At 31.0% G+C, this 22,794-nt stretch overlaps 2 protein-coding genes and 1 pseudogene across 4 annotated transcripts; 1 reads left to right on the top strand and 2 right to left on the bottom strand.

The window, feature by feature from the left end:
• The first annotated feature begins 7,418 nt into the window (after positions 1-7,418).
• Positions 7,419-10,685, top strand: LOC129285018 (uncharacterized). Of its 3 annotated transcripts, none has more exons than XM_054920575.1 (7): positions 7,419-7,534; positions 7,732-7,899; positions 8,052-8,125; positions 8,351-8,518; positions 9,367-9,477; positions 9,924-9,990; positions 10,070-10,685. In XM_054920575.1, exons 2-7 carry the CDS (start codon positions 7,776-7,778, stop codon positions 10,351-10,353), a joined length of 828 nt encoding a protein of 275 aa, XP_054776550.1. In that variant the 5' UTR covers positions 7,419-7,534; positions 7,732-7,775; the 3' UTR covers positions 10,354-10,685. The 3 variants fall into 3 exon arrangements, with proteins under 3 accessions (XP_054776550.1, XP_054776543.1, XP_054776534.1); XM_054920568.1 differs by having other exon boundaries at positions 7,445-7,534; positions 7,713-7,882; positions 8,053-8,125; XM_054920559.1 differs by having other exon boundaries at positions 7,445-7,534; positions 7,713-7,899.
• A 752-nt stretch (positions 10,686-11,437) lies between these two features.
• LOC129294711 (protein SENSITIVITY TO RED LIGHT REDUCED 1-like) lies at positions 11,438-12,419 on the bottom strand (annotated as a pseudogene).
• Positions 12,420-16,510: 4,091 nt separating this feature from the next.
• Positions 16,511-22,143, bottom strand: LOC129315847 (bifunctional D-cysteine desulfhydrase/1-aminocyclopropane-1-carboxylate deaminase, mitochondrial-like). Its single transcript, XM_054959961.1, has 10 exons — positions 21,776-22,143; positions 21,573-21,638; positions 20,930-21,124; positions 20,699-20,809; positions 19,683-19,774; positions 19,407-19,499; positions 18,912-18,969; positions 18,719-18,832; positions 17,557-17,654; positions 16,511-16,969 (listed from the first exon to the last, which is right to left on the bottom strand). Exons 1-10 carry the CDS (start codon positions 22,034-22,036, stop codon positions 16,765-16,767), a joined length of 1,293 nt encoding a protein of 430 aa, XP_054815936.1. The 5' UTR covers positions 22,037-22,143; the 3' UTR covers positions 16,511-16,764.
• Between the last annotated feature and the right edge of the window lie 651 nt (positions 22,144-22,794).

Genomic DNA, 22,794 nt, shown 5'->3' with positions numbered 1-22,794 from the left:
GGAGACGGCCCCAGTTTCAATAAATTCGCGATTGTCCCACTCGCTAACAGTAGTCGGCAGTTAAGACTTGTTCAATGAAAAAATCATAATATGACAATGACCACATGATTGTGCCTCTAAGACTTTGTAAGCCACACAAAGAGTTTCAACTCCTTTTTGTCCTTGCGAGTAATTACTCCAGATTTTTCAACTCTGTGGATACAATGCATGGGAAAATCACAATTAATGACCCCAAAGACAATTAATCACGTTGCTGGACCAAAGGATTGTAATATTACTCTACAAGATCAAAAGATCTAAATGTAATTAAATATTATTGTGAAAAGAAAAAATATCCTTAATGTATTTTTGTAGTGACAAGAGAATTAATTGTTGTTAGAATGAGAATGAGATTTTTTTTTTAATGGAGACTTATTCATCAAATTATAATAATTTTTCTATTAAATTAATATTCTGGAGTTGCTAATAAAAGAATTAATTACTGTTAGAATGAAAAATGGGACTTACTCGCCAAATCACAACACTTATTTTCCTTTATCACTAAGTTAATTTTTTGAAGTTATTAATAATGAAATTAGTTGTTATTAGAATGAAAATGAGATTCTTTTTTTTAAATGGAGATTTGTTTATCAAATCATAATATTTGTTTTTTTCCACCACCAAATTAATGTTTTTGAGTTGTTAATAATAAAATTGATTGTTGTTAAAATGTGAATGAAATTTATTTTTTTCAAATAAAAAATTATTATTAAAAGATTATATAATATGTATATGAAATGTATTTTTGTCTTTTCATGATAAAGTTGGTATTTTGATTTTACAAAGTCATATAAAAACATTTTAATTTTACAGTGTAATTAATTGTCTTGAGGGCCCTTGATTGTGATTGTGAATTTCCCTCAAATGCATACGCGTTTAATTACCTCCTTAGCCCCCTGGATTTGATTGATTGTCGTTGCTGTGTATGTTAGAAGAGGACTTTAATTTTAATTTAGTCGCAGTTCGTATAAAATTTTGCAAACCAAGTCAGGGACCGGGTTGTATTCAACTCAATTTTCAATTTAGTAGTTTATATGAACTACATAGATGCATCAGCAAATTATATACATATATGTATTTTTGTGTTGATTTATTTTACTTTCGTTTTTTTAACAAAGGTTTATGGATAACATAAATATGAATTTCTCACAAAGAGATAATTCTTTCAAAAAGTAGATGAGTGGTGATATTTATTATTTAATATCTAGCTGTAGGAGCATTTTTTTTAAATGACATTAAAATTTCTCAAATTATATAAATAACAATATAATCTTAAAAATATTATAATTTTACTGAAGTTTATAGAGATTTTTATGTCAATAAATTTTTGAAAAAAATTATTTTACCCTTATTGAAAATAATAAATCCAAATCACAATTTTTGCTTAAGGAATAATAGCTTTTGTTTTGTAAACCACAATGCTAAATAAGAAATCACAACTTGTTAAGTATAATTTTTATTATTGAAAAATAATTCTCAATAACAACTTTTGTTTTTTGAATTATAAAAATTGAACAAGAAATCATAAATTGTCGAGTATAATTTCTACTATTGTTAAATAAGTTTTCAAAATAACAAGCCTCAATTATAACTTTTGTTTAATAAATAACAACCTTTATTTAAAGAATCGCAAAAATTGAACAATAATCACAACTTGCCAATATGAATAAAATGATCTTTTCACTTTAAAATTGATTGACATAAAAGTTTTTAGAGATTTTAGTAAAATTATAACATTTTAAGGGACCAAATTATCATTTATATAATTCAAGGAGATTTTATTATCATTTTTATTTTTCTTTTTTCTTTTTGGCCAATGTAGTTGTGCATTTAGACATTGTTTGACATGATGGAAGGATTTTTAATAAAATTAAAATTTGAAGAGAATTGGGTTATAAAAATTTATTTGGTATAAAAATAAAATCCTAATATAATTTTAACAATTATATGCCTTTTAAATTAAAAAAAATACCAAAATGTTCCTTGTTATAGAAAGAAAAATAAAAAGGCAAGAAACTCCTACCTTCTCTTTATTCACGACTTTGACACTCTATTTGACCTCTTCCTTCCTCTTGTTTAGCAGAAGGGAGGGGAAGGAAAATTGAAGGGATTGGGAGGATTCTCCACCCTCCTTCTCTTTACCTTCTCTTTCTTTTATTAAAATTCCTCTACCCCTTTCAACTAAATATAGTGCTACACTACTTCCCACCATACTCATAAGTCATAACATCTAGCAAATTTGCTTCATAACAGACCAAAAATTGCCTAGAATTTGAAACTTTAAGGTAGAAACAAGAACATGGAACAAAACATCATTTGGGAAGTTTTAAAGCAAGAATACTGCCAACGATTGAGACAGAAGGTAGAGATAGACAAAAGGTTGAAGACATTCCTAGATAGAGGAAAATCAAAGTTAAGACATTGCTAGGTAGGAAGAATCAACTTCTATCTTGCCATCAATCACTACTGACGCCAGTTACAACTCATTCGGCCATCAATTCCACAACCACTAAGATCACTGTCATCATCGATGAATGTTTGACAACTCTTCTCTTAGATTCACAACTTTTGAGTGGAGGCAACAAAGAGGTTAGATTCATGGACGAGATGTTGGCTGTAATGTCCACCGTGACATTACTAGAACATAACACACACTACTATTATGATAATCAAGATTAATTAATTCCTTATATTAGGTTATCATAACACAAGGGTTTAAAATCAAATTTAAAACTTTGGGATTCCAAAAAACCTTTTTGAAAGAATGTTTGAGTTCAAACCATAGTTTAAAATAAAGTGAAAAGAAGTAACAAAAGCATTGAAACATAAATTAAGCCATTCAATGATCAAAGGAGGGCAATTTAGGAACTTCTTAAATTACACCATCCACCACGATGCATGTGTCATCTACTATAGTGGATAGCCTAGAGAAGAGAGTCCTCTTAATGTACAATACACCATAGTGCATTACTACTGTCATGATACAACTTCTAAAATGTGTCATTTCACCGTCTGATAACTAATTTGAGCAATTCAAGTGCTCACACATAACTCTTTAAGCTATCTAGTATTAGCACCGATTTTATAACCAAATACTTTACCATGTTAAAGTTGGACAACTAGATACAAAATTATCCCTTTTCCTTTCAAAATAAACTTAAGGGTGTCCAAGCTTGATAACCAAGTGCCAATAACTCTGGGATCACTTCCAATTTAATTGGATCACAACACACCTAATTGAATAGTTGTACAATATCACACACATTCCAAACACAATATAGCCTATAAAACCCTAATTTTACATAGATTAAGGGGTGGAAAAATTTCACATATAATAATCTCTTAACCATTCAAACACATGTAACCACCAATAATAACGATACTTACATTAGTATCTCAACCCTTTACAATTATATTATCCTTGGCTGAGATATCCACAAATAATAAAGTCTTATAAAGTGATCCTAAAACAATATATAATCTTAAGTTGGCATATTTATACAATTAATTCATTACAAAACACCCAAAGAAAGGAGAAGAGTTTTACAAACTTAAGCTCCTCAAATCCCAACAGAGTCCTTCTTCCCTTTGCTACTATCAGAATTTTCATTTATAAAATATAACTATGGGGGTGAGTCAAGGGCTCAATAATCAAATAATCTAATATATTTTCAAGTATACAAGAATATCATATAAGTGCGGGAAGTGGCAAGTAAAACATTTATTAGATACTTAACAAACACATGATCATCATAAAACAACTCATACAATGCATGATCAATATTCTCCACATTATATCTTCCTTTATTTCCTCTGACTAAATCTATAAGCTAACAACACAATAAGACTAAGGCCATATGATTGGATTGGCTTGAGCTCACTAATAATGAAAGGCAGCCTCAGCCAAAGGCGCCTTCACTCATTTTGGAGTACAAATTCTCCTCCTTTTAGATATTTAGGGTATCGTATGCTCAATCTATTTCAAATAGTACTGGAACTTCTCAACAAGAGAGACTGTGCACTGGGGTCTCTACAGTGCTAGTGTATTATATAGATTTCATACAATATTCCATGACAATTCTAAGGTGAACTTCACCCTCTCATAATGATCATGCTTATACAACAATGATACATATCATTCACAAAAGATGATTGTACAACATACTGGTATTCCATATTCATATCTAATTTGCAATTTTTACAAATACATGTAAAAATGGTTTTATGTATAAATTAACATTTTAGTTTAATACCATTTCGCATGAGTTTTTCAAAACATTAACAAGTCATGCATAATTCAAAATTTTCATGATAGAATAACAATATATTTTTGCAAGCCTATAACTACTCAAACAGACAGGTAAAATGAATAAATTATCTAATTACCTTAACACTTTTACCACAAAAAGGTTATCCTAGTAAATTACCAACTCCATAAGAGACCACCAGCTTAATCTAGCTTGATCAATATTTAATCTACAAGAGTAAATACTAATTGTAAATTATAACTCAAATTAAACCCTTTTTTAGCCTGATGTTGGGTACCCAAATTCCCTTTTAAACACAAGTAACATTTTCAACATACTCCATTAATTTTATTTAACACCTACCCACTCAGATAACATCAATTCATCACTCACATTACTCCCAATCTTTCAATTCTCACCTAGGGTTCGTTTAAACCCTAACCAAAAATTTTAAATCACTATGAAATTGATAAATTTAGGTTTAGAAGCTTGATTTAACCCCTTAAGGACCCAAAGAATGCAATGGGTTCAGTTAAAACCTAAGAGGAGCAAAAAATAATAACCTATTATTCCTAAATCTATGAAAATCTCGCATAGAAGGAGAAGGAAGTGAAAAGAAACTTACCCAAGGATGTTTCTTGCTCAAAACACCCTTAAAGTGCCGTAAGATAATGCCTTAGCAGCTATAATAGTAGTCTTTGTTGGTCTTCCCATTTCCTCTTTCCTTCTCTTATGTTTTTGAATGTATGCATGACCTAATAAAATAATATTTTTGCGTATCTTCCACGGCACATGGTGCATTTGTCGTGGCTGATGGTATAGCAAGGCCAAATTGAATTTTGGCCTTACTTGATGCCTAATTCACTAAAACTTCAATCTTATATTCTTTTAAGGCTATCTAATGACCTAATAATCTCATTAGTAGTCTGAAAATATTATTAACTTATTATTCTCAAAATTTTACCAATTTACCGCTTTTTAAACACTGAAAACTCAGTTTGAAAATTAAGGATGTTATATTGGCGATGGGGATGAAGTTGGTTTATGAAGGCAAATACGATGATGACAGTGAGGATCAAAATGTCCAAGAGATGATTTTGTGTGAATTGAGCCAATTCCATTATGCTTGTGATGGAATCCAATTTTGGCCATTTTGTTAGAATCATAATTCTTGGGAATCCAGATGCTAGCATACTAAACATGTTAAAATTCAAATTTCATGTTCAATTCCATTTCCATATGTAGAAATCTTATAGATCAAACATGGCTCATACTTTTCATCCATTCACCATTCTCTCCAGGGGTTAAGTTGCAATTTTACCCTAAACTATTCTCAGAGAAGCAATGTTGCTCCTAAACTAATTAAATCGAAGCAACATTTTCCCTGCTATTTAAATGTTCATTAACTGTAGTTAGTGAAACTCACTTTTTATAGGTTAAGGTATAATTTTGCCTCTAAATTACTCTCAAAAGGGCAATGTCTTATCAAACTAATTAAATCGGAGTAATGTTGCTCCCACCGTTTAAAAATCATAAAAGTCTATTAGCTAGAGAGAGATAATAAAAAGTACTTTTTGTACTAGTACCATTCCATTCACATCCTTTTTAACACCCAATATTCATGTAAAAGCATTTCTCTGTGTCATGATATTCTCCACCAACATTCCAACAAGTTATGAACTATACATTGAAAAGAAACTTAATTTTTATAATAATTTTTTTTAGCAACAAATATGACAATAGTTGAAATATAAATTCACGTTGACAATACTACAAGAAGAGCTCTTGATTCAACAAAAAGCATATAAACAACATTTTGAGTAAAAATATCGCTTCTTATTGTCTTGAGTGGATCAACCTATAAAATTGACTATTATAAATAACTATACTATCTCATATGTATTATAAACAAAAAGCTTATACATAGACCATCATAAAGTGGTTACCCAAAAATCAATTCAACAATGCTATAGTCTAGTTGAAATCCTAACTTGATTCAATGTCAACTAGAGAGAGATAATGAAAAGTAAGTCCTATTAACTATAGTTAATGGATATTTATGATTTTTAAATAGCGAGAGTAATATTGTTCCTCTGAGAATAGTTTAAAAACAAAATTACAAGTTAACTTATGAAAAGTGAGCCCCACTAACTATAACAACGGACGTTTAAATGGCAATAGCAATATTGCTCCAATTTAATTAGTTTAAGGGTAATATTGCTACAATGAGTAGTTTATGGACAACATTACTTCTTTGTGAATAGTTTAAAAATAAAATTATATCTTAACTTATGAAAAGTGACTCTCACTGATGTTTTTAGGAACAAGAAAGTGACCACTATCTGTATTGTCGTCTGATCTATTCTTCAAATGGCTTCGTTTTGTGGCAATGATTCTGGAGTGTTAGTGAAAGAAGTCTTTTGATTCATTACACCCTGTTGCTTAGTGTGTGGTTGTCCATGATTTTTTTTCTTCCTCTCGTTGGGTTTGTTCCTCTCGTGTCCATGGACTTTTAATTATATAAAATCTCACTGTTGTCATTTGAGATATTTTAAATGATCCAAAAAAAGATATTTTGGATCAAAAATAGATATTTTTAAATGACATATAATCAAGTGTTTTTTTCTCAAAGTATCTCCACAGCTAGCAGTCGTGAAATTAATCTCTAAAAGAATTTAAACCTTATTTAAGGAATTGTTCTCTCTCAAGTAATTTTTTTTTTCTTACACACCTCCAGGAGTTAAACCCTGGAATGAAACTTAAAGGAACCGCACCGCTCTCGTATGTGTCACATCTACTTGGTACATATAATCAAGTTTTAACTATGAATAAGTTGAATTTCATTAAAATATAAATAACAATAGTGATGAAATCCTTTCTGCACAACTTCCATGTCCGAATCATGCTAGAGTTCTTGTCAAAGATATTACATGTTTGCTGAACAATTTTCTTTCTTGTTTGTGACTTTTATGTTTGTCAGTAATAATATTTTTATGAAAAAGAAACTAAGTAGCAACCATTTTTTGCTTGCTAATAGTTGATTATTTAACTGGGCAGGTCCATTTCAACATGATAGCTTGATCCAATCATTGTGGGCCTACATGGGCTTGAACTGGACTGTTTGGGACGCACTAATAATCATAGTGACTATTCTCCAATGCAGTATGAAGCTCCGTTTTGAGTCCTTTCGTCTTTCTTCCTTGGCCGATGGTGACGCCGCTCTGAGTAGGGAGCTACCTCCGTTAACAGTAAGCTTCCATCTTACAGTTCAGACTGCAAATTTTACACTTCTTATAATAAAATCGCAACAAACCCAGATCCCCTTTTCACCAGCATCTTTTTCCCCCCATTTGAAATCACTATTCACCGATCTTCTCGTTATATCGTGCTTCTTTAAATACTTTTCAATGTGAATGTGATTGGCAGCCATTACTTCTTTTGGCAGCTGTGATACACTACGGCGGAAGAATTCATTTCTGGCATAAGGTTATGGTGCAGTGGCAGAGACATATACTCCCAATACTTCGGCATATTGGGAAGAGGCCGAACCCTGCCAATGAAGTTATTGCTGCAACAACTGTAATTTCTCGCATAGGGTCGTCACTTACACATGGTTAGTTTCTATTGTATTTTACAGTTTTTGTTCTATCTCTTTTATTATATCACTTTGCGACTTGCTCTGTTGTCCCCGTTAGCATGCAAGTTTTCTGGTTTGCATTACCTGAATTTATGAGGTCTGATTATGATAAAGTCATTTTTGTGTAGGTCAGGTACAGACGGCATGGAGAATGCCCTTGGGCAGCATGTCAAGGCCGTTTTGGTATAACTTTCAACATCAGGTAAGTTGATATTTCAGAGGACCCAGTGTTTACACACGCCTCAAAAGATTATTTTGTCACCTTGAAATAATCAGTTTTCATAGAATTTATTCTTCACACGGCAAGATTTTCATAGGAAAGTATGTTCAGATTTATTTTCCAACTTGTTAAAAGCAGTCTGTTGAGGATATATGTTGATGCAGTTGTATTGTTATAATTATATCTATCTACTTGAATTCATAACAGGGAATTGCAAGTTCAACCAAGATGCTAGCAAATTCCTCTGAGGAAACACCTGTTTCATCTCCATTAACCCCGGTTTTGTCATTGGGTAGTGGAAAAACCGAAGACCAAAAGCAGAAAGCAGTTGTTAAGCCATCAAAAGTTCAAGCTGTATTGAAGGGAATAAAGCAGGTATGGGATTAGTTATTTCATTCACCGTTTATCAACTGATTATTTGAAGTTTTCAGATATGCATAATTTTAAGTGCTCAATCTTCAATCATGCACAAATTATGCATTTTGTAAACTTCTTCATTTTTTCCTTTTTGTAGTGCTAATGAGGATCATGATTCTAGTAAATTTATGGATATATAACAATGTATTTGGTTCACTATTATTTTGCATTGGATGTTATTCTGGATACCATGCTTTAGGTTTCTACAGCATAACATACCATGGTATTTAAGATGTCAATAATTGGCAGAAGTTGCCTTAGAAAGGATACAAGTGCTTTTATATAAAAAAAATTAATGACTTGAAAAGGTCATGATGTGAGATTTATACTTTTTTTTTTTTATGCTAAGAGATATTTCCCAAATGGTTCCATCCTGTGGCAACATGATATCTTTGATGACATGTATCTCAAGCATCGACATCTTCATTCAAGATGACAATATACTGAACACCTGCTAAAGCGTATCAAGTGGAACACTATACTGGTTGAGAGTCAAATAGTTCTGAAATAGAACATTATTTAAATTTAACGAGATTTTGCAAAGAGGCCATATATTGTTCCTTACCAAGATGAAGATTTCAGTTAGCTCAAAATTGACCGTCATAATAATTTGAAAAGTGAATAATGTTGTTTTATTCATATGGCTCCTTCGCCTCCCATTTACCTGGTTGGGGAGCATTTCATAACCTTTATCTCAACCAAGTTTCAAGTATCTGACCTGCATTTCTAAATGATCATACTGTTCTGAAAAGTCATTTCCTTTTCATACATGCATTAAAAAATGACTGTGACTACCTTGTTCTTAGAGTCCGAAGAAGGTCAACTTGGTCGCTGCTTTAGTTCGTGGTATGCGAGTTGAAGATGCATTGCTGCAGTTGCAGGTGACAGTGAAGAGGGCTTGCAAAACTGTATACCAGGTGCGTGGCATTTGGATTTTTTGTGCCGACTGTGAGGATGAGAATTTAAATGGTTCTCAAGTCCTCAGGCACGCGTAAGAGTTTCTTTTTTTCATCCAATCCACTTCTTCCTCTTGTATTTTTTCTCCTTATTTTCCAGTGGTTGACCTTGGGAATATCTATTTTAACGTAACTTTCTAGAGTCCAAGGTGTTTGGACTTTGCAATGACTAATGGCGAAGAAATTGCATTCGTAGGTGCTTCCTAGAGTCATTTTCTGATGCAACACATATCTATTAGGCCTTCCTTTTCGGTGTTTTATTCTGGTTTATTCTTACCTTTATTTTATACACAGAAACTTCTGAATTTTTATTCGAGGCCTTTTCAATGTCTATCAAGATTCTATTTCTATCTTTTATGGGAAGGAAAAATTTAGATGTCATTTCACGAAAATTCTGCTCATTGTAGGTTATTCATTCAGCTCGAGCAAATGCATCACATAATCATGGGATGGATCCAGATCGGCTCATCGTTGGTAATGATGTGAAATGAAATTGCCTTGTCACTCTGTTTTCATCCTGCTCATGTGGCCTACATTACCACCTTTCTTGCAGCTGAAGCATTTGTAGGAAAGGGATTCTTCAAAAAGAGAGTTTCCTATCATTCCAAAGGAAGATGTGGAGTGAAAGTCCGACCAGAGTGCAGACTAACAGTTGTGGTGAGAGAGATAACTCCTGAAGAGGAAGCAGAGATAGCTAGGCTCAGGGTTCACAACTTTCGGAAGCTCACTAAGCGAGAAAGACGGCTCGTGCCTCATCAACTTATTGAGACCACTTCCATCTGGGGTCGCAAGAACAATTCCAGCGGCCAGGACTCGAGTGCTACAGCTACTGCTTGAGCCCGCTTGTGTTTGAGCCTTCACGTTAAGGTGGGCAGTTTTGATGTTATATGTTGGATTGTCATATAGGTTCTGCTCATGAATCACTTCATATGAAAGAATCAGGCGCAAGGAAATATGGAGAACGTTAAAGAATCTTGCAGCAGTTTGTCATGGTTCTAAGTTGCCTTGATATAAGTTGATATGTATGAAGGAACCCATTTTGCAAATAATATTTTATTGAACCATTTTTCGTTTATATGCTTTAACTTTTGGAATGGATCCTTGTTTTGGCCATTGATTAATGTTCTGTATTATCTTCCCAAGCTTTGAAGGAATAAATTTTAGTGTAAGTGTACATTTACTCAAACTTTTTCTTTCCAGATGCACCAGACATTCTCAAATTAAGGTTAGCACGATGTCACACCCCCCCTAAAATCGGTTGAATTAAGCCCAACCTGACTGAATTAGTAGTATAACGTATGGTCCAAGATTTCTGTTTTCAGGTTGTTTTTATGACAAGAGTATGATTCAATGCTCATCATAATAGTAGGCGCCACGATGTTCATTAATGTGGTAACATCTAAGTTATCTAAACCTGATTTCAACAATTTATATTTAAAAGGTTAAAGTATATATTTAATTATTTAATTATACATGATGTTTTATTGTAATTCTTTAACTTTATAAAATATTTTTTTTAATCATTTAACTCTAACACTGTTAGTTTTATTTTAATAAATTTTTAAATTAAACTTTTAAACATTGACAAAACATTCTCAAATATTGATATATTAAGTTTAATTTTTTTAAAATGATAATGATTGACATAAAAATAATTATTTAAAACTAACAATGTTAGGATTAAAAGATCAAAAAGATACTCTAAAAAATTAAAGGACTAAATTAAAAATCTTGTATAAAGTTAGAAGAGTAAAAGTATATTTTAACCTATTTAAAATTCTTAACGTCTAATTTTTTATATAAGTTTTTTTGGCAAAGTGACATTTAAATTATCTGTAGTTTAAATTTTACATCTATTAAAACAATAATTTATTAAAAACAAAAAAATAAAATTACATTAATTGTGGATAGTCTATTCTCATCAATTTTGGTAATTAGCACTAAAACTGATTCTAGAAACACTAATCCTTCCACGATACACTGTTGCTGTCAGCTGACTTCTGAGGTAATCCTTCTCATCAATTATAGACACACCGTACTCTTCACTTGTACTGTCTCTCATCATTTGCATCTTTGTCTCTGTGAGAGGCCCAAAAAAGTGCCCACTTAAATTAAAAAAGGCATCCTCATACTCATGCCCAACAATTTCTTCTTCATCACTACTACTACAGTCAGACGGAATTGTTCTCATTTTGAACTCGTTCGTAAATGTTTGAGCAGCCAAAATATGGCCCATCGCAACCCAATACCTAATTTTCTTTTCCTTGGATCTTTTGAATAAGGGTTGTTCTTTATAACCTCTAGAGTATGGCTGATATAGGAATCAAGGCTGTTACCAAATTTTACATTACTTAGTAGATTCGTTTTCCAATTTGCCATTAAGAGATTGTTGTATAACTTCTCTTCACAGTGTGGCATGAAGAACATAGTTGGTTTCAGGGCTTGCCTCCTTCCATGTTCGTTGAATGATAAGACAGAACAACCAAAAGATTTCAAAACTCGGTTTCAGTTGTTGAAAGAATAGGATCAAACACTTCTATATCTCCGATCCAATTGAAATCCTTTTTCATTAATATTGCAAGACTGAGTTGCAACCCAGGATGGTCTTCTTCATCCAATTCAATACTGCCAAGTCCATAAATGATCGTTTGCATCTTTGACTCTGATCCCAAAACTTTATGAATGTGCTCAGAAATGGGTGAACTTTGTGCCTCGTCTTGGAAATCGTGATAGAATTGGGAGCTCTCAAGTTCATTAATTAATCTTTTCATTTTCTTCATCAATGCTTCTTCTCTACCAGGATCAATTTGTAGATCTGTGGGAATCCATGGTTCTACTTTTTCATTCAAATAAAGTTCATCAAATTTATCAACACTGACTGTTTCCGTTGATGATGATGCCATTTATTATTGACTTGTTGTTCTGACCAGAAGAACAAAGGGCAACTGATGAAACATATTCTATCTATATCATAAGAAGCAAGCAATTGCATATCACTGATTTCTAAATATTCATCATCATTATCTAATTTCAGAATATCAAAAAATACACCAGTCAACTGACATATCAAAGGATATATGCTACTAAAATCTGTCACACACACGCGCTTGCATGCGCGTGCACAAACTCCCTCCCTCCTAGTTTATAAAATCTTAGTTTATAAAATATTTTTTAGCAAAATAAAATCACGTGTACTAATAAAATTTATTAAATATACTTTATAATTTTATTTAAAAAAACATAAATTTTTAAAAATATTTTCATTTGATATAACTGTATTTGTGAAACATTAAATAAAGAGAGAAAATATAATAAGAAATGAAGGGTAATATTAGAGCCAGTATAATTAATAAAATTTTTTTTTGTCAAAATATCTTATATTTTTCTGTTTTGAGATATCAAATTACCTTAAAAACTGTCTTATAAACTAACTGTAAGGGAATGATAATTACCAAGACAGCGTCAACTATCTAATGAACGTTCATCCATGCTCTTTTTAATACACACACATGCATGGATATATATAATCACTTTTACAGGTTGTGCAGTTATGACAAGTTTTGAGATAAAGATATCCAAGTGCATGTAGTTTAGTTTTTGAAGAGCATAAATATATGTATATGAATACATAAATAAAATACCTTGACTTTTGTTCGCAAAGTTTTGTCACGTTTCTGGGAAAAGACCAGGCTTCTCCAGATATGAGAATATCAAATATGAACGACCTGAAAGAATATTCAAGTTAAAATCAGGCCAGAGACAACATATTTAGTAATTTCCATAAATTAAATTCATATATATTAATATGACAATGATATTATTTAGAAGCAAAAGAAGAAGGTAGAGATGAAGCAAAAACAAGTTGAAAGAAGGTAACCTGTGGGGATGAAGATGAAGAATTTCGAAAATATATGCAAAAATGAAGGAGCGAGACAGCAGGTCTTAAATAGATTTTTATGATGATAGATAAGTAAACATCGATAAAGACAAATCAAATTAAACTTTGATTATTATATAAAAATAATTATATTATAAAATAAAAAGTAATGTCAAAATATATCACTACATCTATAAGATAATTATTTTATGTGAAGATACAAAACCAAAACTGGATATAAAGATATTTATAATATAATGTGTGAAATAGTAAACATGAAAAAAAAATTAATTTGATTTTCATATTAAAAAAATCAATGTTAAAAAGAGTTAACTAATTTTTATCAGATAAAATATAGATAAAATATTTTATATGATGTAAAAAATTATCTAAGATAAAGTGGATAGTAATTGACTTCTTAAGCACAAGGTTTCTAGTTTGGGTTTGTGTGAACATAAGAAAAATCAAAAACCAATTTCATATAATACAGATTTTTAGATATTTTAATTTTAATTAATTATCAAATACATTAAATTTGTTTGGTAATCAAATATAATAGAGTATTTAAGTAAAATGTTTATAACAGTTATCATAAAATCTCTTATTTTATTATTTAATTTAATTTAAAATTGGCATCAGACTTTTAAATATATCAATTACGTACTTATCATGTTTTCCAAAATCAGAAATCGACAGAAAACAGAGGTCAGATGAACATAAAAAGCCCAGATAGACACTAGAAAGTAGAATGCAAAAAAATAATAATAATAATAATATAAAAAATTATAATGTAGCAAGAATCACGTTCGAAATTAATAATTTCAAACACTTTTTTGGTCGACATTGGTTTTAACCAGAAGGTATTGGCACAAATAATGTGATTGACCATAACAAGTCAGCAATTTTAAATGAAATATATAAGAATTGCTAATCGAGGTTGCTTATAATAATTCAATTGTTATCGGATCATGTTCATTTTTTTTCTTAATAAGAGTTATTGGATGTTCATATTCAACAATAAAACGTAAACGGTTTCGGTTATGAGATTAAGCAATTGTTTTCTTGCCCGGGAGATTAAGAAATTATTTAGCTGCAAGAAACTCCAACTCTAAATTCTCGTCCAAGATATATATAAAAGGAAAAAAAATAATGAAATTTCAATAAAATATATAAATGGTAATTAGGTCTTTTTTAAAATTTCATAATTTCTTTGAAGTCCTTAAATATCTTTCTAACATTAATGATTTTAAATTAAATAATTAAATTACCCTTTATTTAAAATAAAAAAAATAACGAGTTTTCATGAAAAATTATGATTTCTTGTTTAATTGTTACAATTTATAGAATAAAAATTGTAATTACCTAAAAAAATTGTAACTAATTATTTTCAAAACTTGAACTTTAATGATAAAAAAAATTCACATAAAAAGTTATAATTTTTTATTTAACTCTTGCAATTCATATAATAAAAATTATGATTGTTTAAACAAAAGTTATAATTAGCTATTTTTAGAACTTAGACTTGAATGATAAAAGAAATTTTATGTAAAAAGTTGTGATATCTTGTTTAGTTTTTATGATTTACAGAATAAAAGTTGTGATTACTAAAACACAAGTTGTGATTGAGAAAATGAAGCCAGACTCATTATTTTTATTTTAAACAAGAGGTAATTTAATCATTTAACCTAAAATTATTAATGTCAAAAAGGTGCCCAAGAACTTCAAAAGAATTATAATATTTTGAGAGACTTAATTATTATTTATATATTTGATGAGATTTTATTATCATTTTTTCAATATAAATGTTCACTGTAAATTCCCAAAATTTAAAATTTTTCTTTTTAATCCTTATTATAAATGTTTTCAACTATTTCACTAAAATTAAAGAATGACAGTTAATTATTATTTAAAAAAAACACTGACAGTTTACTTATTAAATATGTCTTCTAATAAAAAAAATCAACTTGACCCTGATTAAAGATAGGAAGAGAGATATACAATATATAGTAAATTATAAAATTAAATTTACAACAAAGATAAAATTAAAAAATGATAATAAATAACCCTTTACGTGTCTTATATTAAAAAATAACAAATTGTTTTAAAAAATGTCATGTAATAAAGATTAGAGGAAGCATATCAATTTCTCTAACAAGTATTTATAAATTCCTCAAAATTCTCATGGCTTTTTGGCAACGTATATTAGTGGGGGGAAGACTAAACTTATATATATTAAATATTTCTATACTTTTTTAAATAATATTATAATGGGATAATATAACTTTTAGTTGTTAAACTTTCTCTCAATTATTAATTATAATCCTTAAACTTTAATTCAGTACTCTAGCCAAACTCAATACAATTCAATCCTTGTATTTTATTGAGTTGAGAAATAATAGGCATTAAGTTATACCATGTCAAAAATTTGTTGTACCAACTACCAAGTCATAACAAATTATTATGATTTATTAAGAATGGGGTAATCATACAGAAGAAAGAATACAAGTGAGAATGGTCCAGTCTCCTCTAGAGAGAAAAAACACAGCAAAAAAGAGAGAGATTTTATAAATTAAAGCTCTGTTTGGTTATTAGAAATGAATGAAATTAAATAGAAAAAAATAAAAGTAAAAATGAAATGATTAAAAAAGATGGTAAATCACATTCATAAAAGAAAGAGGTAATTTAATTTATAAGGTTGAAAATCATGATTTACGAAATTTTTAAAAAATGTAATATAATTCTCACATTTATAATATATATTAATAAATTTTATCATACTTATTATAAGGGAGAAGAATAATTAATTCATTTTTATATTAACCTTTTAAATTCATTCTATTTCATTTTATTTTAGTAACCGAACGAGACATCAAAGAAAGAAAAATATGCACGCTTCTTTTAATGACCCGAGAAAGAACATTGCAATAAAAGGCAGAGTCAGTCAGGGTCGTCAAGATCCCCCAACTTGCTACATGAATGACTTCTGTACGCATATAAGAAAATAACACATACAAAAACCACAATATCTTCATGAAGATCACACATTATACATACATAGATACACACACACACACACACACACATATATTCCAGCAAACCACATACCACACCCATGTGTAATTCTTTTGGTGAAACTCACAAGTAATTTTATTATTATTTTCAAGCATATTCGGATAAGATACAGAGATAAATTACATCCCAGAGAAAATGAGCAAAACTAGTGACATGAATGATGCCATTGCAATGTTTCATTATGGGTATGGTTATTATGCAGTAACTTGATGAGTACACCGTCTGCATCACCGCAAAGTACAGATTAAACAAAATACCACAACATGCGATTCAGGCAATGCAAGGTTTTGCTCTCTAGTCTAGAACATCTTTCCAATGCCATCCTGTCTAGGAACAGATTCATGAACATCCATTCGACGCCAATTCCCTACCAGTGGAGCCAATTGATCGACTTTGTCATACAAGCCAAGGAGGCCACCTGTATGAATGAAAAGGATCTTTCTTCCTTCCCACTTCTTGGGATTCTCAGACATATCTTTCAACATTCCATAAGCACCTTTTCCGCTGACAGCGTGTTAAAAAATAAAAACCATACACACAACTCGTATAAATTAAACAGCATTCACACAAACATTATTTCCATCATAAAGTTCACAATTTTATACAAACAGATAAAATTTCAAAATGAGCATTTATGAGAAAAAGTGAGCGTGGCATCTATTAACAAAAAAATTATAGAAAATCGTTTGAAATGATTTAGATATATACAGAGAAGGCCGTGTGAGGCACCCGTGAAAAAAGTGAAATAGATAATCTTGAACCCTGTAAAAAGAGAGTAAAGAAAAACTAAAGAGAATACTGGAAAGAGACTTTTTAGTTAATAATATTATTAAAAAATTGATTGATGATAGATTACAATAACAACGTGCAATTCATGTAGCCAATCTCGCCTAGTAGGATAAGGATTCTTTGGAAGTCCAAAAGATGAACAAGCATGATACAGCTTTTCAGTTCTCAGTCTTACTAATTAATGAGCTAATAATTGTTTCACCATCTTAGAGGGTGATTAATTACTTTGAGGCTAAACCCTACTGAAAGGAGATGAAAGATGCTGATGAACCCATGAACATATACATTCAAGAGATAAATACCTGTATACTGGGTCAAGTACCACACCAGTAGCTTTAGAGATTTCTTTTACAAGATTAAGCTCCTCTGAAGTGTTAATTGCATAGCCAAGACCCTTGGCCTGTCAAACACGCAAGAAATATAGTTGAATTCAATTAATAAGCAAAATTATCCAAATGACAAAGCAAGTTTTTCATATCATATTTATGTCGGACCTGACAACTTGAATTTGAATTATTCACACTCATGACTTGTAAACCACAAATTCGATCATTGATTTCTAAACTATGAAAGATCCAACCTTTCTCTGCCAGAAAGTTTATTCCGAGATGGATGCATATATACACTAAAAGTAAAATATTTAATTTATATCCTTCTATACTCCCTCCATTCAAAAATTTAAAGCATTTTTTAAGAAGTTTGATATTAAAAAATATAAAGCATTTTTAATCTTTCAAGATATAATCATTATCTTTTTTCCAAAAGTATTCCTGTTGAATAGATGACTTTATTTTTTTAGGGTGAAACACCCTATTAAATAGGGATAAATATGGAAAGATATGACTAGTTTAAAGACAAATAATTATTTTATTCGGGGGTGAGATTCGATTAAAAATACTTTACATTTTTGAACGGAGAGAGTATATTTTTAGAAATAATTAGAGAACACTATTAAACTTTTACATGCAGATTTTGCTTACTACATTTCATCATTTTGTTTGATGATATTCTCTATTTTTCCAGTGATCCAATCACTTTTCATATTCTCTTGACATATCTGTGAATGCAATGTAAATCTCTTTTTGCACTAAACAAGCTAGAATATTAAAGACAAGTACATTAGCATTGCTAAATTATGCAGCAACTTATGGTTGCCTTTATATTAAATTAATAAAGACACATTCAAACCAACAATTAATTTCATTTAATCATTTCATATCCTTTATTTTAAAGGAAAAAAAGAAAAAGCCATGTTTTTCAAATCCAGCCACTGGGTAAATGAGTATATATTGCAGTTTCCATGAGTGTAAATTGTTTCCCCTTGAACAACATTACAATCAGGGCAGAAAACTCCAGCAAGAAGCCCAAGCAATATCATGTATACATTTGCACAAAAGAACGAACCAAATCTGATCAATCAGAAAAAAAATTGACCTCTTCTACTTTACCATGACACTCACTCACATTTTGTATGTCAACAATATCGCGTGAGTTAACACCAGCTTCAAGTCCATCAAGAAGCCCTTGGACAAAGTCATAGAAGTAATCAGGGCTATCACAAACAGAGAATGCATGCACCTACAACCATGAGGAGAACATAAATGATGTTTGCGGTGCAATAAACAAACTGTGAGGGTTTTCCCAAAGAAAAACATACTCTAGCTTTCAATGAACTCAATGATGACCCCAATGACAGACCAGCAATTGTACCCCCACTGGACATGAATAAAAGAATGATGATGAGTAGAGGAAACCATCGTAAACCATGAGTTAACAGATCATGCTCTTTTGAAATACAGTTCATTATTCTAATACATCTTTAAATCACTTTCTCCTGGAAATTTAGCTATAAGTTGATACTATAAATACAAACAATGAAGAGGAAACTAAAATTACCAATCCTCGTGCTTTGCATCTAATTGCAATGAAATCCTGATCTAAAAAATGGACCTCCTGATTAATTTACCAATAGGAATGACCCTCCCTATCATTTTAAAAAAAATGCCTTTGCCACTTGACCATATATCAAGTTGAAGCTTATTAGCATATCCTAGAGGGATGTAATGAAAGCCTCCTTTAATATAGATACAGTCCTGTGAGAGAAAAATGTTTGTAACTAAGAAAAAGACATATCAAGCAAGTAGAACTCAACCTGCCACATGCGACAACAATATCATCAAACTTAATATTGCTAGGCCCTCTTTGAATCTGCTGCTCAATCTCCCGAACTGCCTTAATATAACCCCTGAATAGAGTAAATCCCATCAAATATGTGAGTTTGATAGATAATATAATGTCCAAACTAAAAACGAAATATGATCAATGTGATTGGTTCTGTGTATTAAAATAATGTTCATGTCAAATATGGGAATTAAGGAAATTAGTGCGAAAGAAGAAAAGGGGAAAAGGCACTAAGTTAAAGTCTCACCATGTTCCTAGGGAGTTTGATCCTCCCACAGGAATGACATAAGGCCTCCTCCCTTCCTTTATCAACTTTTCTTTTAGGACATTGGTAAGTGTCTAATGAAACAACAAATTATACAGTAAACAGAAAAAAATCAAAATATATTGGCCAAAAAGAAAAAAAAAATCAAAATATAGCACTTTAGGTTACTCGAATAATAGATGCCAATAGACATAACTTGCTACAAATATGGATCACAAATCAATCCGTCAAAATGAATTTTTCTTCATTAATTTATAAGGGCATATGAATCTCTATCCACCTTGAGTAAGTACAAAGCCAATAATCAATCAATAGAAACAATTTCCTTTTTTCTTCCATTTTTGGAATACAAACTGGCGGTGAAATACAAGGCTAATAAAATTTAGGGCAACCAGCAATACTATTGAAATGAATGGTATTTGTGAAGCAGGAAAAAAGTATCAGCTCCCAGTGTCTTGATAAAACAATTCTCCAAAAGTTATGCTAAAGCAAGCCAGTACAAACAAACAGTGTCAGCCACAGTTAAAGTGCATAAAGAAAATTTTCCTTAATTCTTCTCCAACAACCAAGAAAAAACCTTCAAAGGGGCAGTTTTTGTAGCTTTTATTGTATTGAAAATAATGATGCTGGCTCAGTCCAAAGCAACAATAAAGTAGCTAATAAATATCTTATGAGTACAAGTATCTTAGATATCACTCTTCTACCCTCTACTTCTTTGGAATGCTCGACATTGTCATGATATTTAATTTGCTTCATACACTACACAAAAGAAATCACACACATAGCTTAATCTACAATATAGATTTGGGAGGCCAGAAAAAAGGAAAAAAGAAAAATCCTGGAAGGAACCAAGCTATCCCCTTCAAATGCTAGAATTAGTGAATTCAATATCTTGATAAATATTTTGGCCAGGAACAATGTCTTGAGGAATATGTAATTTGTTCACAAATTACAACTGTGAAAAAAAAAAATCGGTATCAAATGGCCAATATTCTCACCACAGCACCGATTTTTGAATATTCTTCTTTGGATATAAGTTCAATGTGAGCTCCTGCCAAACGCTCAACTAGAAGGTTGCCAGTCAGTCCAGGATCTTGGTCTGCTAGCACCTACAAATAGATAGATTTCTAAATATTAAATATAGTATTAAAGATGCCTAGCAAACCTTACAAGATTATTAGAGAAAAATGTTATTGGGATACATGAAAAGAGAAAAACAAAATGTTAACCTTAGAAATGCGAAGTATCAGATAACAGTCAAGATTTAAATACTTTGCAGCAACAGCAGTTGCACGACAGTGATTGCTTTGGATGCCTCCAATTGTAATAATGCAGTCTGCACCTTGCGCTATGGCATCTGCCATCAAGAATTCCAGTTTTCTGACCTTGTTTCCACTCAATTGCATTCCTGTAAGATCATCACGCTATTTTGGAAAACTTTTTCAGTCAGCACAAAGACCGGACGGAGGCAAAAGTATAAATCCAAATTGAACATCTTTCCAAGTGAATGAACAAAGAGATTATCTACAATATACTCAAAAACAGTTAAAATACATAATATAACAGTAAACTCAAATGAGGTTCTAACATCTGATCCATCAGATTTTCCTATAAATTGAATCTTAAAACAAGGCACTAGACAAAGTGGTAATCAAAACAGGGCCATTAACAAACAACCCTGGACAACACAAAACCATCTTCTTAAACCATATCGTCAAATGATCTCTTGACGTTTTTGCTTGCATTCTCTTCTCTGAATGACAGCTTTAATATATTGCACTACCAGAACAAAATAGATGAAGAATGAATACAACAGCAGCAGAAAAAACAATTACCAATAGTTTAAATAACATAAATCCCACGAATTAATACCTTGAGCCACACCTCCGTGCCGCTCGGCAAATTAGGAAGATTCCATTTGTGAATGGGAGTGGGTAGCTGATACCAAGGAGAGAAATTGAATTTTTTTTTAGTACAACTTCAATTGAAGAAACTAATTTTGCTTGCTCGACCTGAGCACCAAACAGAAACCAAGTGAGAATTCAGAAACAGAGAGATTGAGTGAATTTGTTTACATGGGCAAGGGAGAAGATATGCGATGGCAAGGGATTGAGATGGGAGGCCCAGGAAGGAGGCGAGTAAGTCTTCTGGGTGAGGAAGTCAAACTCGTTTGTGGTGATGGCAATGTCATTGAGTTTAGCATCCATCTTCTGAAATCTAGCGTTGCTGAACTTGAGAGGAGGCGATTGTGACAAGGGAAGACCCTGGGGACTTAATCTGTGGTGGGTCAGAGGATTGGGAAGATGGAGAGAGTGGAGGCAGCGAGCGTACAACATCTCATACCATGCTCAGCTCAACCGGACGATGAACCTGGACCGTAATGTAATTGATGTGCCTCTGTTTGATCGCCCCTTAGTCATTTCGCCCTGAAATCCTAATGCCATCGATCCATTTTCCCCTGCGTGTAGAGGGAAAAAGTGAGTTTATTTTCTATAAAAGAAAATTGGAGTTAAAACGCACATCCGGTAAAATTAACATTAAAAATCTTAAGAATTATTTTTTAAGTAATTAGTACTATTAATTTTTTAAATTATAATATCAAAATATACATCTATAACATGTGTGTGTGTGTGTAATGTAATGTACAAAAAAAAAAATAGACTATTTATAAATTATCAACAGCATGTTTTACTTTAGGCTCTATGAAAAGCATAGGTGGTAGTTTAATTATTTATTAATAACATAAAGAAGTAAATTATAACGTTTAAATAATGCAAGTAAACTTTTTGAAAATGTAAATTTTAATTTCACTTTTTTAGAAAGTGATTTTTAAAATTTCTTATCTCATGTTTTGTAAGTTTGAATTCTTCAATGAAGGACTTTCCTATATTTTTTTCTGTGTCTCAGTCAAGTAATATAAAAGTTGTATTTTACTTTTGATTTTAAAATTTGGCTTAAAGTAGAAATTTAATCATTTAACTTTACACATCATTTCATTTTAGTCTTTTAATTTTATAAATTATCTTTTTAATTCTTTAATTTTAACACTATTAGTTTTATCCTAATAATTTTTTACATTAAACTTTCATATATT

The sequence above is a fragment of the Prosopis cineraria genome, unplaced genomic scaffold (assembly GCF_029017545.1).
Source record: "Prosopis cineraria cultivar Desert tree isolate PC_DT_omini unplaced genomic scaffold, ASM2901754v1 PC1, whole genome shotgun sequence".
NCBI classification, from domain to species: Eukaryota; Viridiplantae; Streptophyta; class Magnoliopsida; order Fabales; family Fabaceae; genus Prosopis; species Prosopis cineraria.
This window is presented reverse-complemented; position numbering and strand designations above follow the sequence as displayed.

Bases quoted from the DNA above. Each gene is read 5' to 3' on its own strand.
- LOC129315847 (XM_054959961.1), bottom strand. From the start codon at position 22,036: ATGTTGTACGCTCGCTGCCTCCACTCTCTCCATCTTCCCAATCCTCTG. The intron at 21,639-21,775 runs GTAAACAAATTC...CCTTGGTATCAG, and splicing joins ATATCTTCTCCCTTGCCCAT to CTACCCACTCCCATTCACAA. The intron at 19,500-19,682 runs GTGAGACTTTAA...TACTCTATTCAG, and splicing joins TCAAACTCCCTAGGAACATG to GGGTTATATTAAGGCAGTTC.
- LOC129285018 (XM_054920559.1), top strand. From the start codon at position 7,451: ATGAAGCTCCGTTTTGAGTCCTTTCGTCTTTCTTCCTTGGCCGATGGT. The intron at 7,535-7,712 runs GTAAGCTTCCAT...TGTGATTGGCAG, and splicing joins GGGAGCTACCTCCGTTAACA to CCATTACTTCTTTTGGCAGC. The intron at 9,478-9,923 runs GTGCGTGGCATT...TGCTCATTGTAG, and splicing joins CTTGCAAAACTGTATACCAG to GTTATTCATTCAGCTCGAGC.